The sequence below is a fragment of the Haliotis rufescens genome, unplaced genomic scaffold (genome assembly GCF_023055435.1).
Source record: "Haliotis rufescens isolate VD_foot unplaced genomic scaffold, xgHalRufe1.0.p SCAF_11, whole genome shotgun sequence".
NCBI classification, from domain to species: domain Eukaryota; kingdom Metazoa; phylum Mollusca; class Gastropoda; order Lepetellida; family Haliotidae; genus Haliotis; species Haliotis rufescens.
Window position 1 is genome coordinate 34991496 of NW_025963791.1, and position 21754 is coordinate 35013249.

At 41.2% G+C, this 21754-nt stretch overlaps 1 protein-coding gene across 2 annotated transcripts in view; it reads left to right on the top strand.

Moving 5' to 3' along the window:
* The window catches only part of LOC124151239 (follistatin-related protein 5-like), a 107547-nt gene that overhangs the window by 76799 nt on the left and 8994 nt on the right, over nucleotides 1-21754 (top strand). For both annotated transcript variants that reach the window (XM_046523623.2, XM_046523624.2), the window contains exons 5-10: nucleotides 13421-13813; nucleotides 15105-15314; nucleotides 15856-16019; nucleotides 16770-16887; nucleotides 17194-17352; nucleotides 20529-20669. In XM_046523623.2, coding sequence (XP_046379579.2) covers nucleotides 13421-13813; nucleotides 15105-15314; nucleotides 15856-16019; nucleotides 16770-16887; nucleotides 17194-17352; nucleotides 20529-20669 — 1185 coding nt within the window. The remainder of the gene's footprint in view (nucleotides 1-13420; nucleotides 13814-15104; nucleotides 15315-15855; nucleotides 16020-16769; nucleotides 16888-17193; nucleotides 17353-20528; nucleotides 20670-21754) is intronic.

Sequence of the window (21754 nt, forward strand, 5' to 3'; positions counted from 1 at the left end):
AAACATGAATATGGTTTAGAATGAAATCTTGGTTTAGGTGGTGGTTTAAAGCAGAAATGAATTGCTTTTTAAACCATTCTCAGTTTTATGGTGATTCAAGTTCAGAGTTATTGCTCTTGCAATTCATGAAGTGCAATTGAAGTGACGATGTTAGTTTTGTGGAAAATGGTTGTTCAGAAATAGAAAACGATAGTCCTTGTATAGGGACTAGCTCTGGCAATGATTGAGAATATAAACCTATGTTTCTGTTAAAAGCTACATTAAATGTTGGACTGAACACGTCAGGATGAAGGTTTTAATTGTTGAATTTATTTCAACATATTTTAATACGGTCAACTCCCCGGCCTCGATTAAATGGACCATTGTGTGGATCGTTGCTCACAGTATCGAGCACTGGATTGACTAGTCCAGATTTGATTATTTACAGGCTGCCATCACGTAAAAGGGTATTGTCGAGTGCGGCATCACACAACAGACAAACAAGCAAATAAATTAGATACAATGTTGCCGAATAAAGTATTCACTCATACACTCACTTACTTGAAGGTGCTTCGTCAACCTGTGATAGGTACACAATTGATGATAAGACTCTGCACTGTATCACATATATTGTATGTGTTCAACCTGTGAAGATCCTCATTAGAATAGGTCTTCAGCAACCAATGCTTGCTGTAAAAGGCGGCTATGCTTGTTGTAAGAGGCAACTAACGGGATTGGGTGGTCAGGCTCGCTGACTTGGTTGATACATATCTCAAATGGGTTGATCGATGCTCATGATGTCAACTACTGGATTGTCTGGTCCAGACTTGATTATTTGTCATATAGCTGAAATATTGCTGAGGGCGCTGTTAAACAACAAACAAACATACATGTTTACTTCAGAATTCTGTCAGCATTGGTTTATACCTGTCTTCAAGACTTGGAACAAATTATACTATGGACTGACTCTACTTAATAACAGTTGAGATATTTTTATCTATCAAGATAATAATAACAGTCTTTGTAATTACATTACAACTCCCAGTTCTTGTCAGACATGATTGTATTTACTTTCCATTAATCAAGTTTGCATTTTCCTGGTATCGTTCTTTCTAAATGAGTTCCCCTGCATTCTTTGAAGTAACTGTGCATATTCTTCACATAGGACTAGATGCAGAGGTGCTAATGTAATTGTTATGGTTTTGTTTTAAGTAATTACTCTCTTCTATACAGGTGCCAGGTAAAAGTTAAACCAGACAAAGAATTGTGTTAAAGTCAACACACATAATGGCTTATAATCCATTTTGCCAGTCAGCAAAATGGCATCGCATCCTGTGATGGCTATACCTGAAAATTTCACAACTCAATTATTTATTAAGAACACATCAAACCAATGTAATGTATCAGGGCTCAGTTTAACTTTTTAAACATGCACCAGTGCAACCTACTATTGAAAACTGCAACCTAATATTTATGTCTACATGCACCAAGTGCATGTACATTTTTTTATACATTTTTGTCTGACCCTTAATTTTCCCATCTTTGAACACACTCAATACCTCTATGCTTTATTTACCATACTACATCACTAATCCCTGTGTTAAGTGTAACTCATGACACGTGACACAGTCAACAGAGATCCGAGACTTGACCTATTTAGACCAGTTTATGCATCTATGTTTAAACTTTGATAAATTTATGGGACCAGGGTGCAACCTGGATTTGTTTTCATGTCAACATGCATCTGGTGCAAGTTAAATCAAGTCCTTTAAATCGAACTCTGCGTAGGAAGTAATACATATTTAGGTATCTTGCAGTTTGACAATATTTTAGCTAAAATGACATTTCAGAAACAGGCCAGACTCATGTAAAAAGGTTTTGACGGGTTTTTTTACCCCAAGACATTTCATGTAAAATGCACAGTTGTATTTTATGTAGAAGAGTTCCCACGTCTTGATGTTTGCCCTGTTGGGTTTATTGGGCAGAATGTGTCCTTAGTAGCTCTTGGTTCTCATCAGGGTAATATGTGTATCAGGTGGTCACGTGTCATCTATGCTGTGTATCAGGTGGTCACGTGTCATCTATGCTGTGTATCAGGTGGTCACGTGTCATCTATACTGAGTATCAGGTGGTCACGTGTCATCTATGCTGTGTATCAGGTGGTCACGTGTCATCTATACTGTGTATCAGGTGGTCACGTGTCATCTATACTGTGTATCAGGTGGTCAAGTGTCATCTAAGCTGTGTATCAGGTGGTCACGTGTCATCTATACTGAGTATCAGGTGGTCACGTGTCATCTATGCTGTGTATCAGGTGGTCACGTGTCATCTATACTGAGTATCAGGTGGTCACGTGTCATCTATGCTGTGTATCAGGTGGTCACGTGTCATCTATACTAAGTATCAGGTGGTCACGTGTCATCTATACTGTGTATCAGGTGGTCACGTGTCATCTATGCTGGGTATCAGGTGGTCACGTGTCATCTATACTGAGTATCAGGTGGTCATGTGTCATCTATACTGAGTATCAGGTGGTCACGTGTCATCTATGCTGTGTATCAGGTGGTCACGTGTCATCTATACTGTGTATCAGGTGGTCACGTGTCATCTATACTGTGTATCAGGTGGTCATGTGTCATCTATACTGTGTATCAGGTGGTCACATGTCATCTATACTGTGTATCAGGTGGTCATGTGTCATCTATACTGTGTATCAGGTGGTCACGTGGCATCTATACTAAGTATCAGGTGGTCACGTGTCATCTATACTGTGTATCAGGTGGTCACGTGTCATCTATACTGTGTATCAGGTGGTCATGTGTCATCTATACTGTGTATCAGGTGGTCACGTGGCATCTATACTAAGTATCAGGTGGTCACGTGTCATCTATGCTGTGTATCAGGTGGTCATGTGTCATCTATGCTGTGTATCAGGTGGTCACGTGTCATCTATACTGTGTATCAGGTGGTCACGTGTTATCTATACTGTGTATCAGGTGGTCAAGTGTCATCTATACTGTGTATCAGGTGGTCAAGTGTCATCTATGCTGAGTATCAGGTGGTCACGTGACATCTATACTGTGTACCAGGTGGTCACGTGTCATCTATACTGTGTATCAGGTTGTCACGTGTCATCTATGCTGTGTATCAGGTGGTCATGTGTCATCTATGCTGTGTATCAGGTGGTCACGTGTCATCTATACTGTGTATCAGGTGGTCACGTGTTATCTATACTGTGTACCAGGTGGTCACGTGTTATCTATACTGTGTACCAGGTGGTCACGTGTCATCTATACTGTGTATCAGGTTGTCACGTGTCATCTATACTGTGTATCAGGTGGTCACGTGTCATTTTTACTGTCTATCAGGTGGTCACGTGTCATCTATACTGTGTATCAGGTGGTCACGTGTCATCTATACTGTGTATCAGGTGGTCAAGTGTCATCTATACTGTGTATCAGGTGGTCAAGTGTCATCTATACTGTGTATCAGGTGGTCACGTGTCATCTATACTGTGTATCAGGTGGTCACGTGTCATCTATACTGTGTATCAGGTGGTCACGTGTCATCTAAACTGTGTATCAGGTGGTCAAGTGTCATCTATACTGTGTATCAGGTGGTCACGTGTCATCTATACTGTGTATCAGGTGGTCACGTGTCATCTATACTGTGTATCAGGTGGTCACGTGTTATCTATACTGTGTATCAGGTGGTCACGTGTCACCTATTCTGTGTATCAGGTGGTAACATGTCATCTATACTGTGTATCAGGTGGTCATGTGTCATCTATACTGTGTATCAGGTGGTCACGTGTCATCTATGCTGGGTATCAGGTGGTCACGTGTCATCTATACTAAGTATCAGGTGGTCACGTGTCATCTATACTGTGTATCAGGTGGTCACGTGTCACCTATTCTGTGTATCAGGTGGTCACATGTCATCTATGCTGAGTATCAGGTAGTCACGTGTCATCTATGCTGAGTATCAGGTGGTCACGTGTCATCTATGCTGAGTATCAGGTGGTCACGTGTCATCTATGCTGTGTATCAGGTGGTCACGTGTCACCTATACTGTGTATCAGGTGGTCAGGTGTCATCTATACTGTGTATCAGGTGGTCAGGTGTCATCTATACTGTGTATCAGGTGGTCACGTGTCATCTATACTAAGTATCAGGTGGTCACGTGTCATCTATACTGTGTATCAGGTGGTCAGGTGTCATCTATACTGTGTATCAGGTGGTCAGGTGTCATCTATACTGTGTATCAGGTGGTCACGTGTCATCTATGCTGTGTATCAGGTGGTCATGTGTCTTCTATACTGTGTATCAGGTGGTCACATGTCATCTATTCTGTGTATCAGGTGGTCATGTGTCATCTTTTCTGTGTATCAGGTGGTCACAAGTGTCATCTATACTAAGTATCAGGTGGTCACGTGCCATCTATACTGTGTATCAGGTGGTCACGTGTCATCTATACTAAGTATCAGGTGGTCACGTGTCATCTATACCTAGTATCAGGTGGTCACGTGTCATCTATACTAAGTATCAGGTGGTCACGTGTCATCTATACTGTGTATCAGGTGGTCACGTGTCATCTATGCTGTGTATCAGGTGGTCACATGTCATCTATACTGTGTAACAGGTGGTCATGTGTCATCTATACTAAGTATCAGGTGGTCATGTGTCATCTATACTAAGTATCAGGTGGTCACGTGTCATCTATACTAAGTATCAGGTGGTCACGTGTTATCTATACTAAGTATCAGGTGGTCACGTGTCATCTATACTAAGTATCAGGTGGTCACGTGTTATCTATACCTAGTATCAGGTGGTCACGTGTTATCTATACTAAATATCAGGTGGTCACGTGTCATTAATACTAAGTATCAGGTGGTCACGTGTCATCTATACTAAGAATCAGGTGGTCAGGTGTTATCTATACTAAGTATCAGGTGGTCAGGTGTCATCTATACTAAGTATCAGGTGGTCAGGTGTTATCTATACTAAGTATCAGGTGGTCACGTGTTATCTATACTAAGTATCAGGTGGTCACGTGTCATCTATACTAAGTATCAGGTGGTCACGTGTCATCTATACTAAATATCAGGTGGTCACGTGTCATCATTACACCCAGTGGCATGGATTGTTGCTTGTACATCAGCCATTAGTTTGCTTACCCCCGAATATTTATAGGCTGCCATGATGTAGCTGAAATATTGGGAGGGGTGTGAGTTAAATTTAAAGTCACATCGGCAGTATTTCAGCCATATAGTGACTAGAAAAAGTTGTACAATATAGCTGTCATATTGATGGCTGGCTCTAGGATGTGCTTGGTAGGTATAAGCCAGAGCAAACAGGAGTTATGACAATGAAACAAAACAATGTGTACATTGATCCTTCATTGTATTCATTTATTGTACACACTGTGTTAAAGATAATAACAAGCTGCATTAACTGTCAAAATGAATCTTTTGTAATGTTTTAATGCTAAGCATGGAAGCTGGGCTCATTCAGCCATTTTGGTTTTTTTCCTCTTGTACGTTAGGTTGTTAACTTAAATCTACTTGTAACAAGTGTAAGCAGGGCATCAGATGGTTTTAAAGGCCCATGCGGAAATTCTAGAAGACTGTACATGTAAATATCACCCATAGGGGTATGGATATAAGTGATGTTATTTTCAGTAATTCTCACTGAGCGTTGTTTTGATTGTGAACGCCTCCGTGGTCTCTTGGTAGAGTGTCTTCCCGGAGTGTAGAGCGTCCGGATCCCTGGCCCTGTCCTACCTAAAGACGTTAAAAGATGGTACTTGTTGTTACCCTTCCTGGTGCTCAGCATTAACGGGCTTAAACAAGGACTGATCGGCCTGGAGTCAGTATGCTGTGTCTGAGTGGGGTTTACATGTCAAACTACGGCATGGTGTTCCAGCAGCGTGACATCACATGAACACCTTGCTGCAAATAATTGAAGATGACGTCATCCATTGTTCATGACATCGTAACGATTTTATCTGACGTTGTTCCAACAAAAGAGTAATTGAGCCGATGTCTCCATTTCAGGAAACCCACACTTTCTTCATTTTCTCCGTAAAAAGATATGGGTTATATAACAAATGACCTTCTTGATTCTCAGAATTACAGATTACCTGTCCCAAGTGAATTAATGGTGAAAGTTCCTTTCCAAGGCACCAACTTCTTTCACTCCGGACAGATAACCTGTAATTCTGAGATGTGAGTAGGCTATTCTTTAAATATTGTCAGGGATAAGTGGTTTCTGGAATAGGACTGACTTAAGCTGTCAACGTTATGAGCTTCAATTATGTTGAGATTTAGAGGCATACTGTGAGGACATGTTGGCAAGGCCATACAGAGTGTTAGCTTTATGCATGGAAAGAGCAAATATGTATTGTATTCCATTAATTCTGTAACACTCAAGAGTAGCTAGTAATGTTTGAAGTGTTATGAGAGTTAACTTAATTTAGTTGTCGTCTAAGGTGCCGTAATTCACTGTGGAGGGTTGTGTCCCTTGGGCACACCATAAACCTGTGATGGTGGGTTCAAATCCCGGTTCAGCCTGATTATGTTCCAGGTTTGTCAGCACAATATCTATGCTCGTGGGTTTCACCGAAGTGGTTCTCTCCTAAGACCTGAATTACTTCAGGCTTTCAACCCACATTAAGCTGAGACACTGTGGTATAATTGCTGTTTTGTTTAAAGAGGCTTTGAATCCCTCTTTCTCACACACTTGATTTACTGGCAAATGGGCAACCAGTTTCAAAAGTCAAACTTCTAGTCAAGAAGTTCCCTTTTCTTCCTATTACTGAAATGATTTGTCCAGATAAATATCCGAAAATGTTTATTACAAATTCTTGTGAATAAACTTGACACAAAAGTTGTTCCATTTTACATACTTTCCCTTTCGCTAGTGAGTAGGTAATGAGGAATTAATGATTTGATTTATTTTGGGCGACTTGGGAAATTTGACATATGTCTGATAGGGAAGTGTGAATGTGCCAAGAGCTGGTAAGCCATGAAATTGTGTAAATGATATTGATAACTTGTGCTGCCCTGAAGGTGATGGAAGTTGAACGTGTGAGAAGCAGATACAATTTCCCCTGTAAGAAGTAATCAATGTATTCAAACCTGTCTCAAACATGCAAACCACATTTCCAAAACCCGAAAAGAGAAGAAGACGGATTGATTGCGTATCTTGTGGACATTTTGAGATGAGGATGCACTTCCTGTATGTTGGTGGATGTGAGAAAGAAATGTGTTAATTGACCATGTTTTTGTGTGTCTTCTTGAAATCAATACGTGCAGGTTTTGAAGCGCCATCTGTGCCTGAATGGTAATAGTGTTTCGGGGCCAGGATGACATCTACTTACGGCTGAGCAGATGGCCAGGGCAAAATGTCACTGGCACCAAAGAAACCAAAAGTTGAGGGGTCAATCACCGTCGTGTCTTTTTATTGAAGTCACATTCCTTGAAGAATCTTGATTGTGAATAAGGCTTTAAAAAAGATTTTCCTCCCCAGAACAGGCCAGAATTCAATACCAGCTTACTGATTCCTCTTCTAGACATAAGAAGCATTGGCTTGGTTGGCTTACAGACAGCAGGAAGATGATCTGTCAAGCAGGACCATCTTTTGGCGCCATCAGAATAATCATGACTACATATTGCTAATTACCATATCACTGAAACTGGATGCTGCTGTTCACAATTACATGTAGTCTTTTATATTTCATTTTGTAATGAGTCTGGATGCATTGTGTAGAAGAATTTGATTTTGTCGGTGAGAAAGTCAGTATTGATCTGTCATGAGTGAAGTAACAGGATCTCTCGACAACTTCCCACAGTCCTGACTTCCCTGTCTCGACTTGGAGGAGCATTAGGATGCCTTCTCGCTCTTTTGTCTTTATCTCAGAAATGAAACATACTGCCTTGATTGTAGGAATGCTGTTGCCATGGAAACAAAGTGACTTCGACAAGTTAACCAAATAATTGGATCAAAGTTTCCATAACATGTCATTAGAGATGTTGATTGGCTCTGTGTAATAGTCACATGGTTCATTATCATGTACATATGCTCAATAACGTACTGACAAAGCTTCATATTTCCTTGTGTGGAATACATTCCCCATATAGCATGGCCATTTGTCAAACATAATATGTTCATATGGTACATTTTGACTTAATGGAATATTTGTTAATATCATTACATTAGAGAAATGTTTCTTTCGAGAAATTAATTGACTCCTTCAAAGAAATTGCATTAGATCCATCTGTGAGATATTTTTTCAGATCATAAATAAATCTGAAATGTTAAGGATAATGATGTATATCGACTTTTGATGTGTTTTTCTTATGATGAAGCTGATGATACATGAGATATGCATCTATTTCAGGGATATTAGTCTAATTAGCAAGTTGTGTTTGTGAATTGGACTGATGCAAAATAATAATCAGACCAGCAGCCTCCTGTAGGGCAGCTGAAGAGATTACATGGTTATAACCATGCCGTACAAAAGTTTGAGCACCAGATAGATCAGTCCTTAATCCTCTTGTTTAATGAATAAGTGATTAAGTGATGTAAATGCGGCTGGGTATTGATAGGAAGGCCCCCATGAAGAAAGATCAAGGTTAGAATTGGTCTTCAGCAACCCATGCTTGTCCCCCCAGGAAGATCAAGGTTAGAATTGGTCTTCAGCAACCCATGCTTGTCCCCCCTGCAAGATCAAAGTTAGAATTGGTCTTCAGCAACCCATGCTTGTCCCCCCAGGAAGATCAAGGTTAGAATTGATCTTCAGCAACCCATGCTTCTCCCCCCTGGAAGATCAAGGTTAGAATTGGTCTTCAGCAACCCATGCTTGTCCCCTCTGGAAGATCAAGGTTAGAATTGGTCTTAAGCAACCCATGCTTGTCCCCCCAGGAAGATCAAGGTTAGAATTGATCTTCAGCAACCCATGCTTGTCCCCCCTGGAAGATCAAGGTTAGAATTGGTCTTCAGCAACCCATGTTTGTCCCCCTTGAAGATCTGGATTGGAATTGGTCTTCAGCAACCCATGCTTGTCGAAAGAATTAACTAATGGGATCAGGTGGTCAGGGTTGCTGACTTGGTGATCATCATACCCCAATTATGTAGATCGATGTTCATGATGTCAATCAATCAGTGGATTGTCTGGTCCAGACTCGATTATTGACAGAGTGCCATCATATAGCGGGAATACTGCTGAGTGATATGGAGACCGTGTGTGAAAACATTGCACAGCCAAGACCTGTTGTGGGGAATTAGATGTATGGCCCTATAATCAGTTGATTTCAACACCACTTATCTCCAAGTTCCTTGTTAACAATACGTTTCCTCTATCAACACGGCTATCCTTAAAGTCTCCATTTAGATTCAAGGTCCAAATGGGTCTTTATTAATCGTGGCTTATCATGATGTAATGGAAAATCGGGTGAATTGTTGATTCCGGAGTCGATTTTATTGATACTTCAGAATAAACAAATTCCCTGACTTAAACCATGTTAATGCTGACTTATAATTTCTCAAAAAATTTGCTTAATGACCTATAGTTGCATCAGTTTACTTAAAATGCATGTTCAATGGTCAGTGATTTCCCAGCTCAAAATCAACTGCAAGAACAATCTGAGGGACACCTGATGCAGTTCAACTGCAGTTGTCGGCCTTGGTCAGACGTCATTCAGATGTCTTTGAATCTTGTCCCACAGGTGCTCAATGGGATTTAAATCGGGCTGAGGGCAGGTTCACTGCATAGTTCTGATGCCATTCTGCTGGAGGAAGTCTCTCATTGCTCTAGCAGTGTTGGCACGGGCGTTATCATGCTGAAACTCGTGGTTGCAGCGACGTGCCAAATGAGGTATGGTGTGTGTTCTCAAGACTTGATCAATGTTGCGAGCTGCTGTGACACCATTGCCTCTCCCTGGACCAATGTTCTGAAAGGCCACAGGGCCGACCCTCTGTGCAAGACCAATTCCTCCCCACAGCATGATGCTCGGACCACCCCATGAGTCTCTCTCAACAACACAAGCATCCGAATAATGTTCCTCACGTCGTCGCCAGACTCTCTCTCTACCATCTGCTGTTGAGATACAGTAACGGCTCTCGTCTGAGAAGAGGACTCTTCTCCACTGCTGGTGGCGCCAATGCTGGTGCTGTGTTGCCCACTGAAGACGGTCCTGGCGATGACGTAGTGTCAGAATGGATCTTCGGTGTGGCCTGTGACAGTGGAGGTGTTTGCTCGTCAATCGTTGACGCAAGATGTCCGCACTAGTGTGTCGCTGGTGTGTCCCCATGATCTGTCGAGCACTTTCCACAGCAGTAACAAAGCGATCTTGAAGATGCAGTCGCACAATCTGACGACCCTGACGTTGGGTGGTGACCCTTGGTCTTCCACTATGTGGTCGGTCATCTGTAGTGTTGGTGGTCTGGTACAGTTTCTAGAGCCTGTATGGTCCTTACGTGGACTTTAAATGCATTGCCTACTTGCTGGGCGGTTTGTCCAGCTTTCAATCATCCAAGGGCTTGGTGTCGCTAATTTCTTGTCAATCTTGGCATGTGGTAGCTATTCAATAACGAATGAACGTTATCCGACCTGGGTGGATTTTTATAGGGCAAGAAATGGGGGAACGCATGTGCATTTCAATTTGCACAGAACTCATGTGCATCAGGTTACCATGACCGTTGCCGTGATGCATTTGGGTGATTGGTTTTATTGTCATCTGCTTTGTTTTTTTATCATCAAATTTCATTTTTACGGACAAGGTAATGTTAAATTTTAGAAACTTTGCCAAAAATTACCCAGATATTTATATGACAGCTTTTCATGCAATGTTACTTAGGGTGATGTTTCTTTTGCGGTTCAGTATATTTTTGAATCTTGAATACTATATATACGTGTATTATATCAGTTTGTTTAATACATTGACTGATGCTCAATATCCCATTAGTTTAATGTCTCATCTTCTCAGTAAAGGATTATCAGGTTTTGATGAAATGGATGCTTAATGTTTAAGAGCATATATGATTGATGGAACACAAGAAACAGATCTGAAATTAATGTGTAGTCATGGCAACCAGACGTTCATATCTTACCTCAAATTCTATTACCATAATGGCATGATGCGACAGAAGTCAGGAGGCTAGGCATCGGTCTAACTTGGAGCCATTTCAAAACAACTTTCTTTGGTGTCTCAAAATAACTTTTGTGTCTAGTTAAAGTAAATTAAAGCATTCCCTCCAATTATTTTGTCAGTTGAAACAACTTTGAACTTGACAGGAATGACCCATAAAGTGTAAAATTGTATTTGTCCAAAGAATTGATATTTCATACAAAATGCATGATTTGTCCATTTGTGTAGCGATGTTTCATAGTCTGTAAAATTTGATATCCGCACTGAACCATGGCAGTTTAGTGATGATGCAAGGTATTTATCTGGCTCAAGGACTATGGCATAGAAATTATGATAGGTTTTTTTATTTATGTTTTGTTCCACTTAGCACTTTGCACTGCAATTATTAAGTGAAAAAAGAAATGCCAAATGTGTTTTTCAGTTACCAAATTACATCATTTTATGGGATCAGACCACAGCATTACCTTATTGCACATATCGATGTCATCAGAATTTGTAGGCAAGTTTGTTCACTGTGATGATTTACATTTAAATCTTGTCGTCAACATGTATCTCCCTTCATTTGTTGGGTTAGGACAATTTGGTGTTGAAATATGTACAATAGGATTAAGTCAAATCTTTTTCCTGTAAGATTCAAATCCATACTTGATTTGTTTTATTCAATCCCAAAGCTGTTGTGCCCATCCTTGGTGCTACCTTCAACCAACAACTAGATTATCTGGTTCAACCCCCATGGCCACTGGATTGTCTGGTTCAACCCCCATGGCCACTAGATTGTCTGGTTCAACCCCCATGGCCACTGGATTGTCTGGTTCAATCCCCATGGCCACTGGATTGTCTGGTTCAACCCCCATGGCCACAGGATTGTCTGGTTCAACCCCCATGGCCACTGGAATGTCTGGTTCAACCCCCATGGCCACTGGATTGTTTGATTCAACCCCCATGGCCACTGGATTGTTTGCTTCAACCCCAAAACCCCACTGGATTGTCTGGTTCAACCCCCATGGCCACTGGATTGTTTGGATCAGGCTGATCACACACTGCAACTTTAGTGTAAAACCCTCTTCATTCGCAATGGATGATTTGAATTGGTAAACTATCAGAATTGATTTTCTCAAAGAAATAGCTCTGTTTGTTACATCCATGTGACATTTTGAACAGTTCATAACTCGTATCGCCCATCATCTTGGAAAAAGCATTCTGGCCAAACCAATGAATGAGAATATGTTCGTTATCGTGTACATCAAAACATTTGTCATTTATTTTACCCATGCATTATTGTAACAATGCAAAACTTTGTTGTCATCCGATCAATATGTCAAAACTTTGTTTATTTCTGGTCTTGCACCAGGAAGAGAAGTTCCCCCATGCTGTGCATGTGTGGGGTTAATGACTCTGTCTTAGGTTCATAAGATATCCAGTCCAATATGCAGAAGAGGAGACCGTCACCATTGATTTTCGTGGGGGTCCTTGTGCGCCATGTACGGAGAATTGCCTCTGAATTGCAGCTCAATAAATCACCGATAGTGACATGAAAAAATAGAAACTGGAAGAGTAATGGCTGGCTGTAGTCTATTCATTGGATGGAATTATTACCTTCTCTAGACTTTAAAAACTGAGCTAAATCAGAAACGAATTGGATATGTACGCTTCATTACGAAAGTTATGGTTTTGTTAGGACAATATCTTTTGCATGAATCTGGAAAAGGTGAACAGCAAATTGTCATTCCTGGCCCCTTGATTGGATTTGGTCATCAGAGCCTCATTAGGTTTCAACAGTTCAGTGGCAGAATTTGATGTATGGAGGGTTTTGCAATAAATGTAATTTTGAAATGAAGCTGTGCTCAGATCTCCTGCCCATTAGTTATGAGTAATGGTCTGTAGTTTGGCTTGCCTGTTTTATGATGTATCAAATGGGGAATACATCTGCACTGTTGCCCTGCTTGGATGATAGGACATATTTGTGGAAGCCTTATCAACAAGTGTTGCTGATTCTGAAACCTGTTTTTATTCCTGTGTTTGTGTTCAATGTTTGGTGTGTCAGTTGATTAATGTGTGGCATCGAGGCTCTGATGTTGATAGAACCCGTCCATAAACATGGCACTGATGTGGTGCCAAAGAAACAAGAGATCTTGTCTTATTTGAACAACTGCATGCTCTACTGCAATATGATCCATTTCTCTTGCAGTTACATGAACTGGGAATTCTTGAACAACCAATATGATGATTGGATTGACTATTCAGTTTTACATTTGAGAATAAAATTTTTAACTTTTTCTTTTATTTTTATAGAAAAGCTGGACAAGGAACAGGCTGAAGCACAGGTCAAGGTCAAAGAGAACACAGAAGCACCTTCCATTGACCGATCTGAAATTGACATTGACAATGACATACCACAAGATGCCATCAAGTCTCCCATCATCAACTCTGCTGAAATCTATGACTACCCAAAAACTTCAGCTAAGGGACAACCTCTCAAACAGACTGAAAAACCAGTTTACAAGGAAGACGTACAGGTCAAGGCCAACCTGATGTTAGAGGATGGGGAGAAGAGTGTAGAAGGAAAGGGTATCCAGAGGAAGAAGGATTGCACAAGGGAGGAATATGAGAAGTTCAAACAGAGCCTGCTCCAGTATCACTGTGAGAAGTTCACTGAGCCCAACTGCCCAACTGAAGTCCAGGAAGGTAGGACTATCTAATGGTGATTCTGGGGCAGAATAACTCTCCAGTGTTGTATGCTTGTTGCAAGAGTGACTAAATTGTGAATGGGTAGTTACCCGTATCTTGGTGGTCTGGGTGAGCTGTTCCACTTTAACATAGATTTACAACAATTGTAGCACTGAGATCACTGGAATGGAGGCCCTCATTGTAAATATGAAACCGTAATCTGCAGTGTCATTGGACAGCAAGGTTCACGATGGTATCTAATCATTTAGTGGCTTGGAGTTGACTTACCAGGTTGTCATTTGATATTACGGATAGGTATTTGAGGGTTAAAGTGTATCACAATATTTTGCGATACATGTCATGATATATTGTATAATTCTAATTTTTTAATTCGGAAGCAATCAGATACATTAAGGTATGAACTGAAGTTCATAAATGGAACAAAACAAGATGATGGTACAACATGTTTACTCTTGTAGCCATCTATGAGCCCCGAAGGTATTTGGCAAGTATATAACATTAAACACATGATGACAGTACCAAAATGAAATCACCCGATATATCAAGCATGAAAAAATGATATTGTGATATGTATAGTGGAAAGAATGGACCTCAGTTTACTGAAATACCAGTAATACCTCACACCCTTATTAGATATTGCAGTGTGTATCATACTATATCGTACATATTGTGATTCATATTGTGATATGTGTTGTATCATGACTTTCTGTATCCCTACATCCCAAGCAGTTGATTACTTTTATTTCAATCATTGTCATCTAGTAACTCTAGCTCTGAGAGAGAGAGTCCAATTTTGTAATCATTTGAGTTCATAAGTGTCATGTCCCTGATGGTATTTGTTGGTAGCTGAAGATGATGTGACTTGTACAGTAGATATTCAGAGGAATTGGCCCAACTGAGGAGTACTGACGTTGGGTGCCCGGGAATGGTTGTTTCTTGATGATGTGGATCATGTCTGGTTTGCCTGCTGTTATGTGCATAAGAATTGCATACTGTGACATAAAATGCCACTCATTGATTCCTCATAGACGTTCACGTTACTGCTGTTAGCTAAATTCATCGTGAACACTTCAATTAAGAATTGGCATATTACCGCTGACAGGAGTTTAGGTCCAGTGATATCCTGCCAACAAAAGTTAAGCCATTTGGTAATTTGCCCAAAGAAGTATAAAAAATCGCTGAGTGCTGTGGTGAGGAAAGTAGTAATGATTCTCCCAGGGAAACAAATGTTTCAGTGTCTGGTAGAAGTCATTCATGTATAGCATCAAGTGATCTTTGACTGTTTCAGAGCGCGAGTACCTGGCAACTCTGATGTTCAGCTTCTATGATCGTGACCTTGACTTCTACCTGGAGGATGCTGAGGCCAGAGAGATGGAGGAGAAGGAACACTATGAGCGTCTCTCCGACGCCTGCATCCTCTCCGACATGATCCCCTACGCCGACCGCAACCCTGTTGATGGGAAACTGTCTGTTAGCGAATTCATCGCTGCCTTCAATGGTACTTGTCTTCACAACACATTTAGTTAGGCCATTGACTTCAGCTGTTCACAACTTTGTTTGCCATTAACTTGGAAATTTTCCAAACTATTTAAAAACTTTTAAAGAGATGACCTTAACATGTTAATGTTTTTTGCAAATTTTCATCCTTAATCTGTTTTAGCATGAAGGAACTGAAGGACCACCAATTAGGGTACGGTCATGTACGCATCAGAGCATCTGAAGCCCTTTCAAATAAATGTGATGATCAATATGTTTACATACATCAGACTATGGAGGATGTGGTAAATGATAACCACATGATTGGGAAACAAGAAGCCTCAGCAATTTCCTGTATCCAGCTGAAGTATTTAAATAGTTTGTTGAATCTTCCTGCAAAGACAACTATGCTGCAATCAATCAGCATCCTTTGATGCAGACATAATTATTTGCCAACAAGGTTCTAGTTAGGCCACAGGCTACTGTTTGATGTGCTGAAATTGGGAAAAAAGATTTTGGTCTTTTTCCAACGTAGTTATAGGATGTCGACATTCTTTCTTCAGGTTCGATGAAGGTGAAGAAATTGCAGCAGGACATGAAAGTCATCCCGACCTTGGCTACCGTTGGGAATGGCCTTGAACTTAAGTGTAGTGTGTCAGGTGCAGAGGAGATCGTCTGGAAGAGATTTAGCACTGACATCCGTGAACTGAACAATGATGAACTCACGGTAGGATTCAAGATGATTTAAGAACTTTACTTTTTAATATACAAGACCGTTCGAATAAGTAGTAGGTTTGAGGAATGTGGGTATTTTTGTGAACTTTGTTGCCCTTATGGACATCTGATTTCCCTGACACAATTTTAATTTTCCAACTTGTGGTATGAAAATTGAAGTACCCCATGTAAATGCATAATTTTAACTTGGTGAAAAAATGTTGATCAGGTAACACTGAGTCTTTTTCAAAACATAGTCGGTTCACAAGATCTGTACTAAGTCATGTGATTTGTCCACTATTTATGAAAACAGTTGCATCCAGGTGCTCCATAAAATAATTAATGATCATATCAAAAGAAGATGTTCAATTATCTTTCTCAAAAGAAAATTGCAACGTATTGAAGTGGATGTGAAGGTCACTTTAGATTTCCCCCTTTCTCGTGCCACTAGATTGAAAAAGACCATTTCTCTGTTCCGTGTTGTTATGGAAACCTAAGTGGCATCCAAGGAAGCTTCAGGAACTGTACTTCAGTTTACCTTTTTGTCTTCCTGATAATGTAAGGATTGGTGGGGTAGTATAGTGGTTAAAGCTTTTGCTCCTCACCGCGAATGCTTGGGGTTTGATTCCCTATGTGGTATAATGTGTGAACCCCATTTCTGGTGTTTCGCTCTGTGATATTGCCGGAATGTTGTTAACAGTGATGTAAAACCATACTTGCTCACTCCTGCTATTACTCCTAATATTGTCATGTGTTGTTTCAGGTTTTCGAGGATGGATCTCTGTTTTTCTCCAAGGTCGGGGTGCACCACATGGGAAACTACACCTGCGAGGACATCAACAACCCTTTGGTTCAGCAGATACATAATCTCAAAGTGCAGAGTGGGTTCTATGTAACTTTACTGGATTGTTTGGAGAAACAACTAGTCCCTCCAGACTTTCAATAATCTCAGACTAACGGATTACTGGCACTGTCTAAACCTGTTGCGTGTATCGAATAATTTTGGTTCTTTGGCAAGAAACATCTTTGTTGAAAATTTCTGATGCATTTTAAGATTAGAACAAGAATCGAAAGGACATTGCAACGGCAAGAGTATAACTTCAGATTTACCAACTCCGTGTACTGTTTCAGACAGTTGATAATCAATGGGAGACATGTTGATGATGGTGATGCTGTGTCTGTTTCAGTGCCCCCTCTGGTCCGTATCTCGCCATCGTCACAACTGATGCAGTCCAACTCGGATGTGGTCATCAAGTGTCATGCAGAGGGGGTCCCAAAGCCAAAGATCAGCTGGGAGGTCAACGAGATGTCCATTCCGGATACACCTAACCATTTCGTCAGAACTCGTATGTGGAGAATTAATTTCCATTATGGCATTTTTGGTTTTGACAGTGGCTACTTGTTCCTAAATAATCTTTGTGTAATGCTCAAAATTAACTCACAGTCTGTGAATTTAGGCTGGATTTTTTTCAGTAAATCCACTAACATTTGATTATTTTTGCAATGAACATATGGTGGAAATAACTTCGAAGACATTGTACTGAGAACATCCATTTGGGAATCTAGCAAAGCATAGATCTCAGTTAAGAATGTTGGAAACATAGATCTCAGTTGGGAATCTAGTGAAGCATAGATCTCAGTTGGGAATCTGGAGAAGCATGGATGCCAGTTGGGAATCAAGGGAATAACAGATGCCAGTTGGGAATCTAGGGAATAACAGATGCCAGTTGGGAATCTAGGGAATAACAGATGCCAGTTGGGAATCTAGGGAAGAACAGATGCCAGTTGGGAATCTAGGAAAGCATAGGTCTCAGTTGGGAATCTAGGGAAGAACAGATGCCAGTTGGGAATCTAGGAAAGCATAGGTCTCAGTTGGGAATCTGGGGAAGCATGGATGCCAGTTTGGAATCTTTGGAAGAATAGATGCCAGTTGGGAATCTAGGGAATAACAGATGCCAGTTGGGAATCTAGGGAATAACAGATGCCAGTTGGGAATCTAGGGAATAACAGATGCCAGTTGGGAATCTAGGGAAGAACAGATGCCAGTTGGGAATCTAGGAAAGCATAGGTCTCAGTTGGGAATCTGGGGAGGCATAGATGCCAGTTTGGAATCTTTGGAAGAATAGATGCCAGTTGGGAATCAAGGAAAGCATAGGTCTCAGTTGGGAATCTCGAGAACAGATGCCAGTTGGGAATCTAGGAAAGAACAGATGCCAGTTGGGAATCTAGGAAAGAACAGATGCCAGTTGGGAATCTAGGAAAGAACAGATGCCAGTTGGGAATCTAGGAAAGAACAGATGCCAGTTGGGAATCTAGGGAATAACAGATGCCAGTTGGGAATCTAGGGAAGAACAGATGCCAGTTGGGAATCTAGGAAAGCATAGGTCTCAGTTGGGAATCTGGGGAAGCATGGATGCCAGTTTGGAATCTTTGGAAGAATAGATGCCAGTTGGGAATCTAGGGAATAACAGATGCCAGTTGGGAATCTAGGGAAGAACAGATGCCAGTTGGGAATCTAGGAAAGCATAGGTCTCAGTTGGGAATCTGGGGAAGCATGGATGCCAGTTTGGAATCTTTGGAAGAATAGATGCCAGTTGGGAATCAAGGAAAGCATAGGTCTCAGTTGGGAATCTCGAGAACAGATGCCAGGTGGGAATCTAGGAAAGAACAGATGCCAGTTGGGAATCTAGGAAAGAACAGATGCCAGTTGGGAATCTAGGAAAGAACAGATGCCAGTTGGGAATCTAGGGAATAACAGATGCCAGTTGGGAATCTAGGGAAGAACAGATGCCAGTTGGGAATCTAGGAAAGCATAGGTCTCAGTTGGGAATCTGGGGAAGCATGGATGCCAGTTTGGAATCTTTGGAAGAATAGATGCCAGTTGGGAATCTAGGGAATAACAGATGCCAGTTGGGAATCTAGGGAAGAACAGATGCCAGTTGGGAATCTAGGAAAGTATAGGTCTCAGTTGGGAATCTGGGGAAGCATAGATGCCAGTTTGGAATCTTTGGAAGAATAGATGCCAGTTGGGAATCAAGGAAAGCATAGGTCTCAGTTGGGAATCTCGAGAACAGATGCCAGGTGGGAATCTAGGAAAGAACAGATGCCAGTTGGGAATCTAGGAAAGAACAGATGCCAGTTTGGAATCTAGGAAAGCATAGGTCTCAGTTGGGAATCTAGGAAAGAACAGATGCCAGTTGGGAATCTAGTAAAGCATAGGTCTCAGTTGGGCTTCATGTTCAACTGTTCCTGGCTTTTTATCCCCCGCCGCGCGAAAGCGCGAAGCGGGGGATATAGTATTCACGACCGTCCGTACGTCCGTCCGTCCGTCCGTCCGTCCGTCCGTCCGTCCCACCTGTTTGTTGCCGCGATATCTCAAGAACTAAACACTGGATTGTCTTCATATTTGGAACTTCATATTTGGTGTATATACAGACTCCGCAGACACCAGTCGGTTTTGGTGACCTTGATCCCATTTTCAAGGTCACAGCAGACAAATCTGCTTTTAGAGTTGGAAAACGGTGTTGCCGCGATATCTCAAGAACTAAACACTGGATTGTCTTCATATTTGGAACTATGGTGTATATACAGACTCCGCAGACACCAGTCGGTTTTGGTGACCTTGATCCCATTTTCAAGGTCACAGCAGACAAATCTGCTTTTAGAGTTGGAAAACGGTGTTGCCGCGATATCTCAAGAACTAAACCTCTCGATTGTCTTCATATTTGGAACTATGGTGTATATACAGACACCGCAGACACCAGTCGGTTTTGGTGACCTTGACCCGATTTTCAAGGTCACAGCAGGCAAATCTGCTTTTGGAGTTAGAAAATGGTGTTGCCGCGATATCTCAAGAACTAATCACTGGATTGTCTTCATATTTGGAACTATGATGTATATACAGACACCGCATACACCTGTCAGATTTGGTGACCTTGACCCCATTTTCAAGGTCACAGCAGGCAAATCTGTTTTTGGAGTTGGAAAACGGTGTTGCCACAATATCTCAAGAACTAATCGCTGGATTGTCTTCATATTTGGTACTATGGTGTATATGGCGGGGGATATTTCGTCACTCTGTGACAAATACTTGTTGACTGACAGTTTGTGGTGATGTAGGCATTGGTGACTGTGCTTTTAAACAAGACATCTTCCCTCATCAGACATGGCCGTATCACTCCTAGTTAGAGCATCACATATATATTTATACATCACTCTTCTACCAATACAGACCTGTGAAGATCCGGGTTAGAATAGGTCTTCAGCAAGCAATGCTTGTCATAAGAGGCGACTAACAGGATTGGCAGGTCAGGCTCACTGACTTGGTTGATGCATGTCATCAAATTCCAACTGTCGAAGCTCAAGATATCAATCGCTGGATTGTCTTGTCCAGACTTGATTATTTACTAACTGCCATCATATAGCTGCAATATTGCTGAGTGCGGTGTTAACAAGAACCAAACAAATCTACCAAATCAATAGATATGACTTGTCGAATAAGAGATGTGTTGCTTTGCTTCAGATGAGAATGGCACCCTGACAGTGCACAAGGCTGACTATCTGAGGGACACCGGTGCCTACAAGTGTATTGCCAACAACCAGGCCGGCCGATCTGATGACGTGGCCTCCATCTTCATACAGAACCCAAACAAGACAAACTCTTGTGAGTCCATACTTGTGCCACCATGACCATTGGGTTTGAACTGGTCCTCAGCAGCCCATGCTTATCATAAGAGGCTACTAACAGTGAGTGAGTGAGTGAGTTAAAATTTAACGTCGCATCGGCATTATTTCGGCCATATAGCGACGAGACCAAGTTTAATATGTTAACAATTGAGTCATGTAAGCAAAGGAATATCTAAAATCAATTCATGCATACTATATTTAAGAACAATTTATGAAACATATTTGAGCATAACAATATAATACAGTTTAAAACACGGGCTATAGGCCACCAGCAACCAAAACTAGGCCACCTCGCTGGGGATCATGGGGACTTACAGTACCTCTGCTTCCTACTAACAGGAGAGATTGGTCCGGTTTGAAGACTTGGTTGATGCATGTCATCGTATCCTAATTGTGTACAACGATGCTTATGATGTCCATCACTTTCTGGTCCAGGCTCGATTATATACTGATCACTGTCATATAGCTGGAATAATGCAGTCAGTCAACAAACAAACAAACGAACAAATCCTTACTCGTTAAAAGGGTTTAGTTAGACTTAGATGTTGCATAGGGCTGTAATGACTGGACAAGTCAGTTTATAGTTACGAATAACAACTGTTGACTAAGCTGTAACATCCCCGAGCCAACCTTGTATAATAACAAGAAAGGTTAAATATATAATTACTTCATAAACTTTAATATATATCAATAGGTAATAATAATTACTTCATCAAGTCTAGGTACATAAGAAAGAGGTTTGATCTTGTTGACTAGTCATCATTCAGTTCTTTCGACCTAACATACGGCAGCACAAAACTTCATGACTTCTCTCCAAGATTGATGGACGGCACAGGTGTCCAGTCATCGAAGGCGCCGCGATTCGCTGTCCAGAGTTGCATCCCTTGGGCATGCCAGAAATCTATGATTGTTGGTTCGAATACCGGTTTGCCCCGATTATGTTTCTAGGTTTGTCAGCACCATACCCATGCTTGTGGGTTTCAATGAAGTGGTCAACGTCTAAGACATGCATCACTTTGGGCTTTCCTCCCACATGAAGCTGACACACCATGATATGACTGG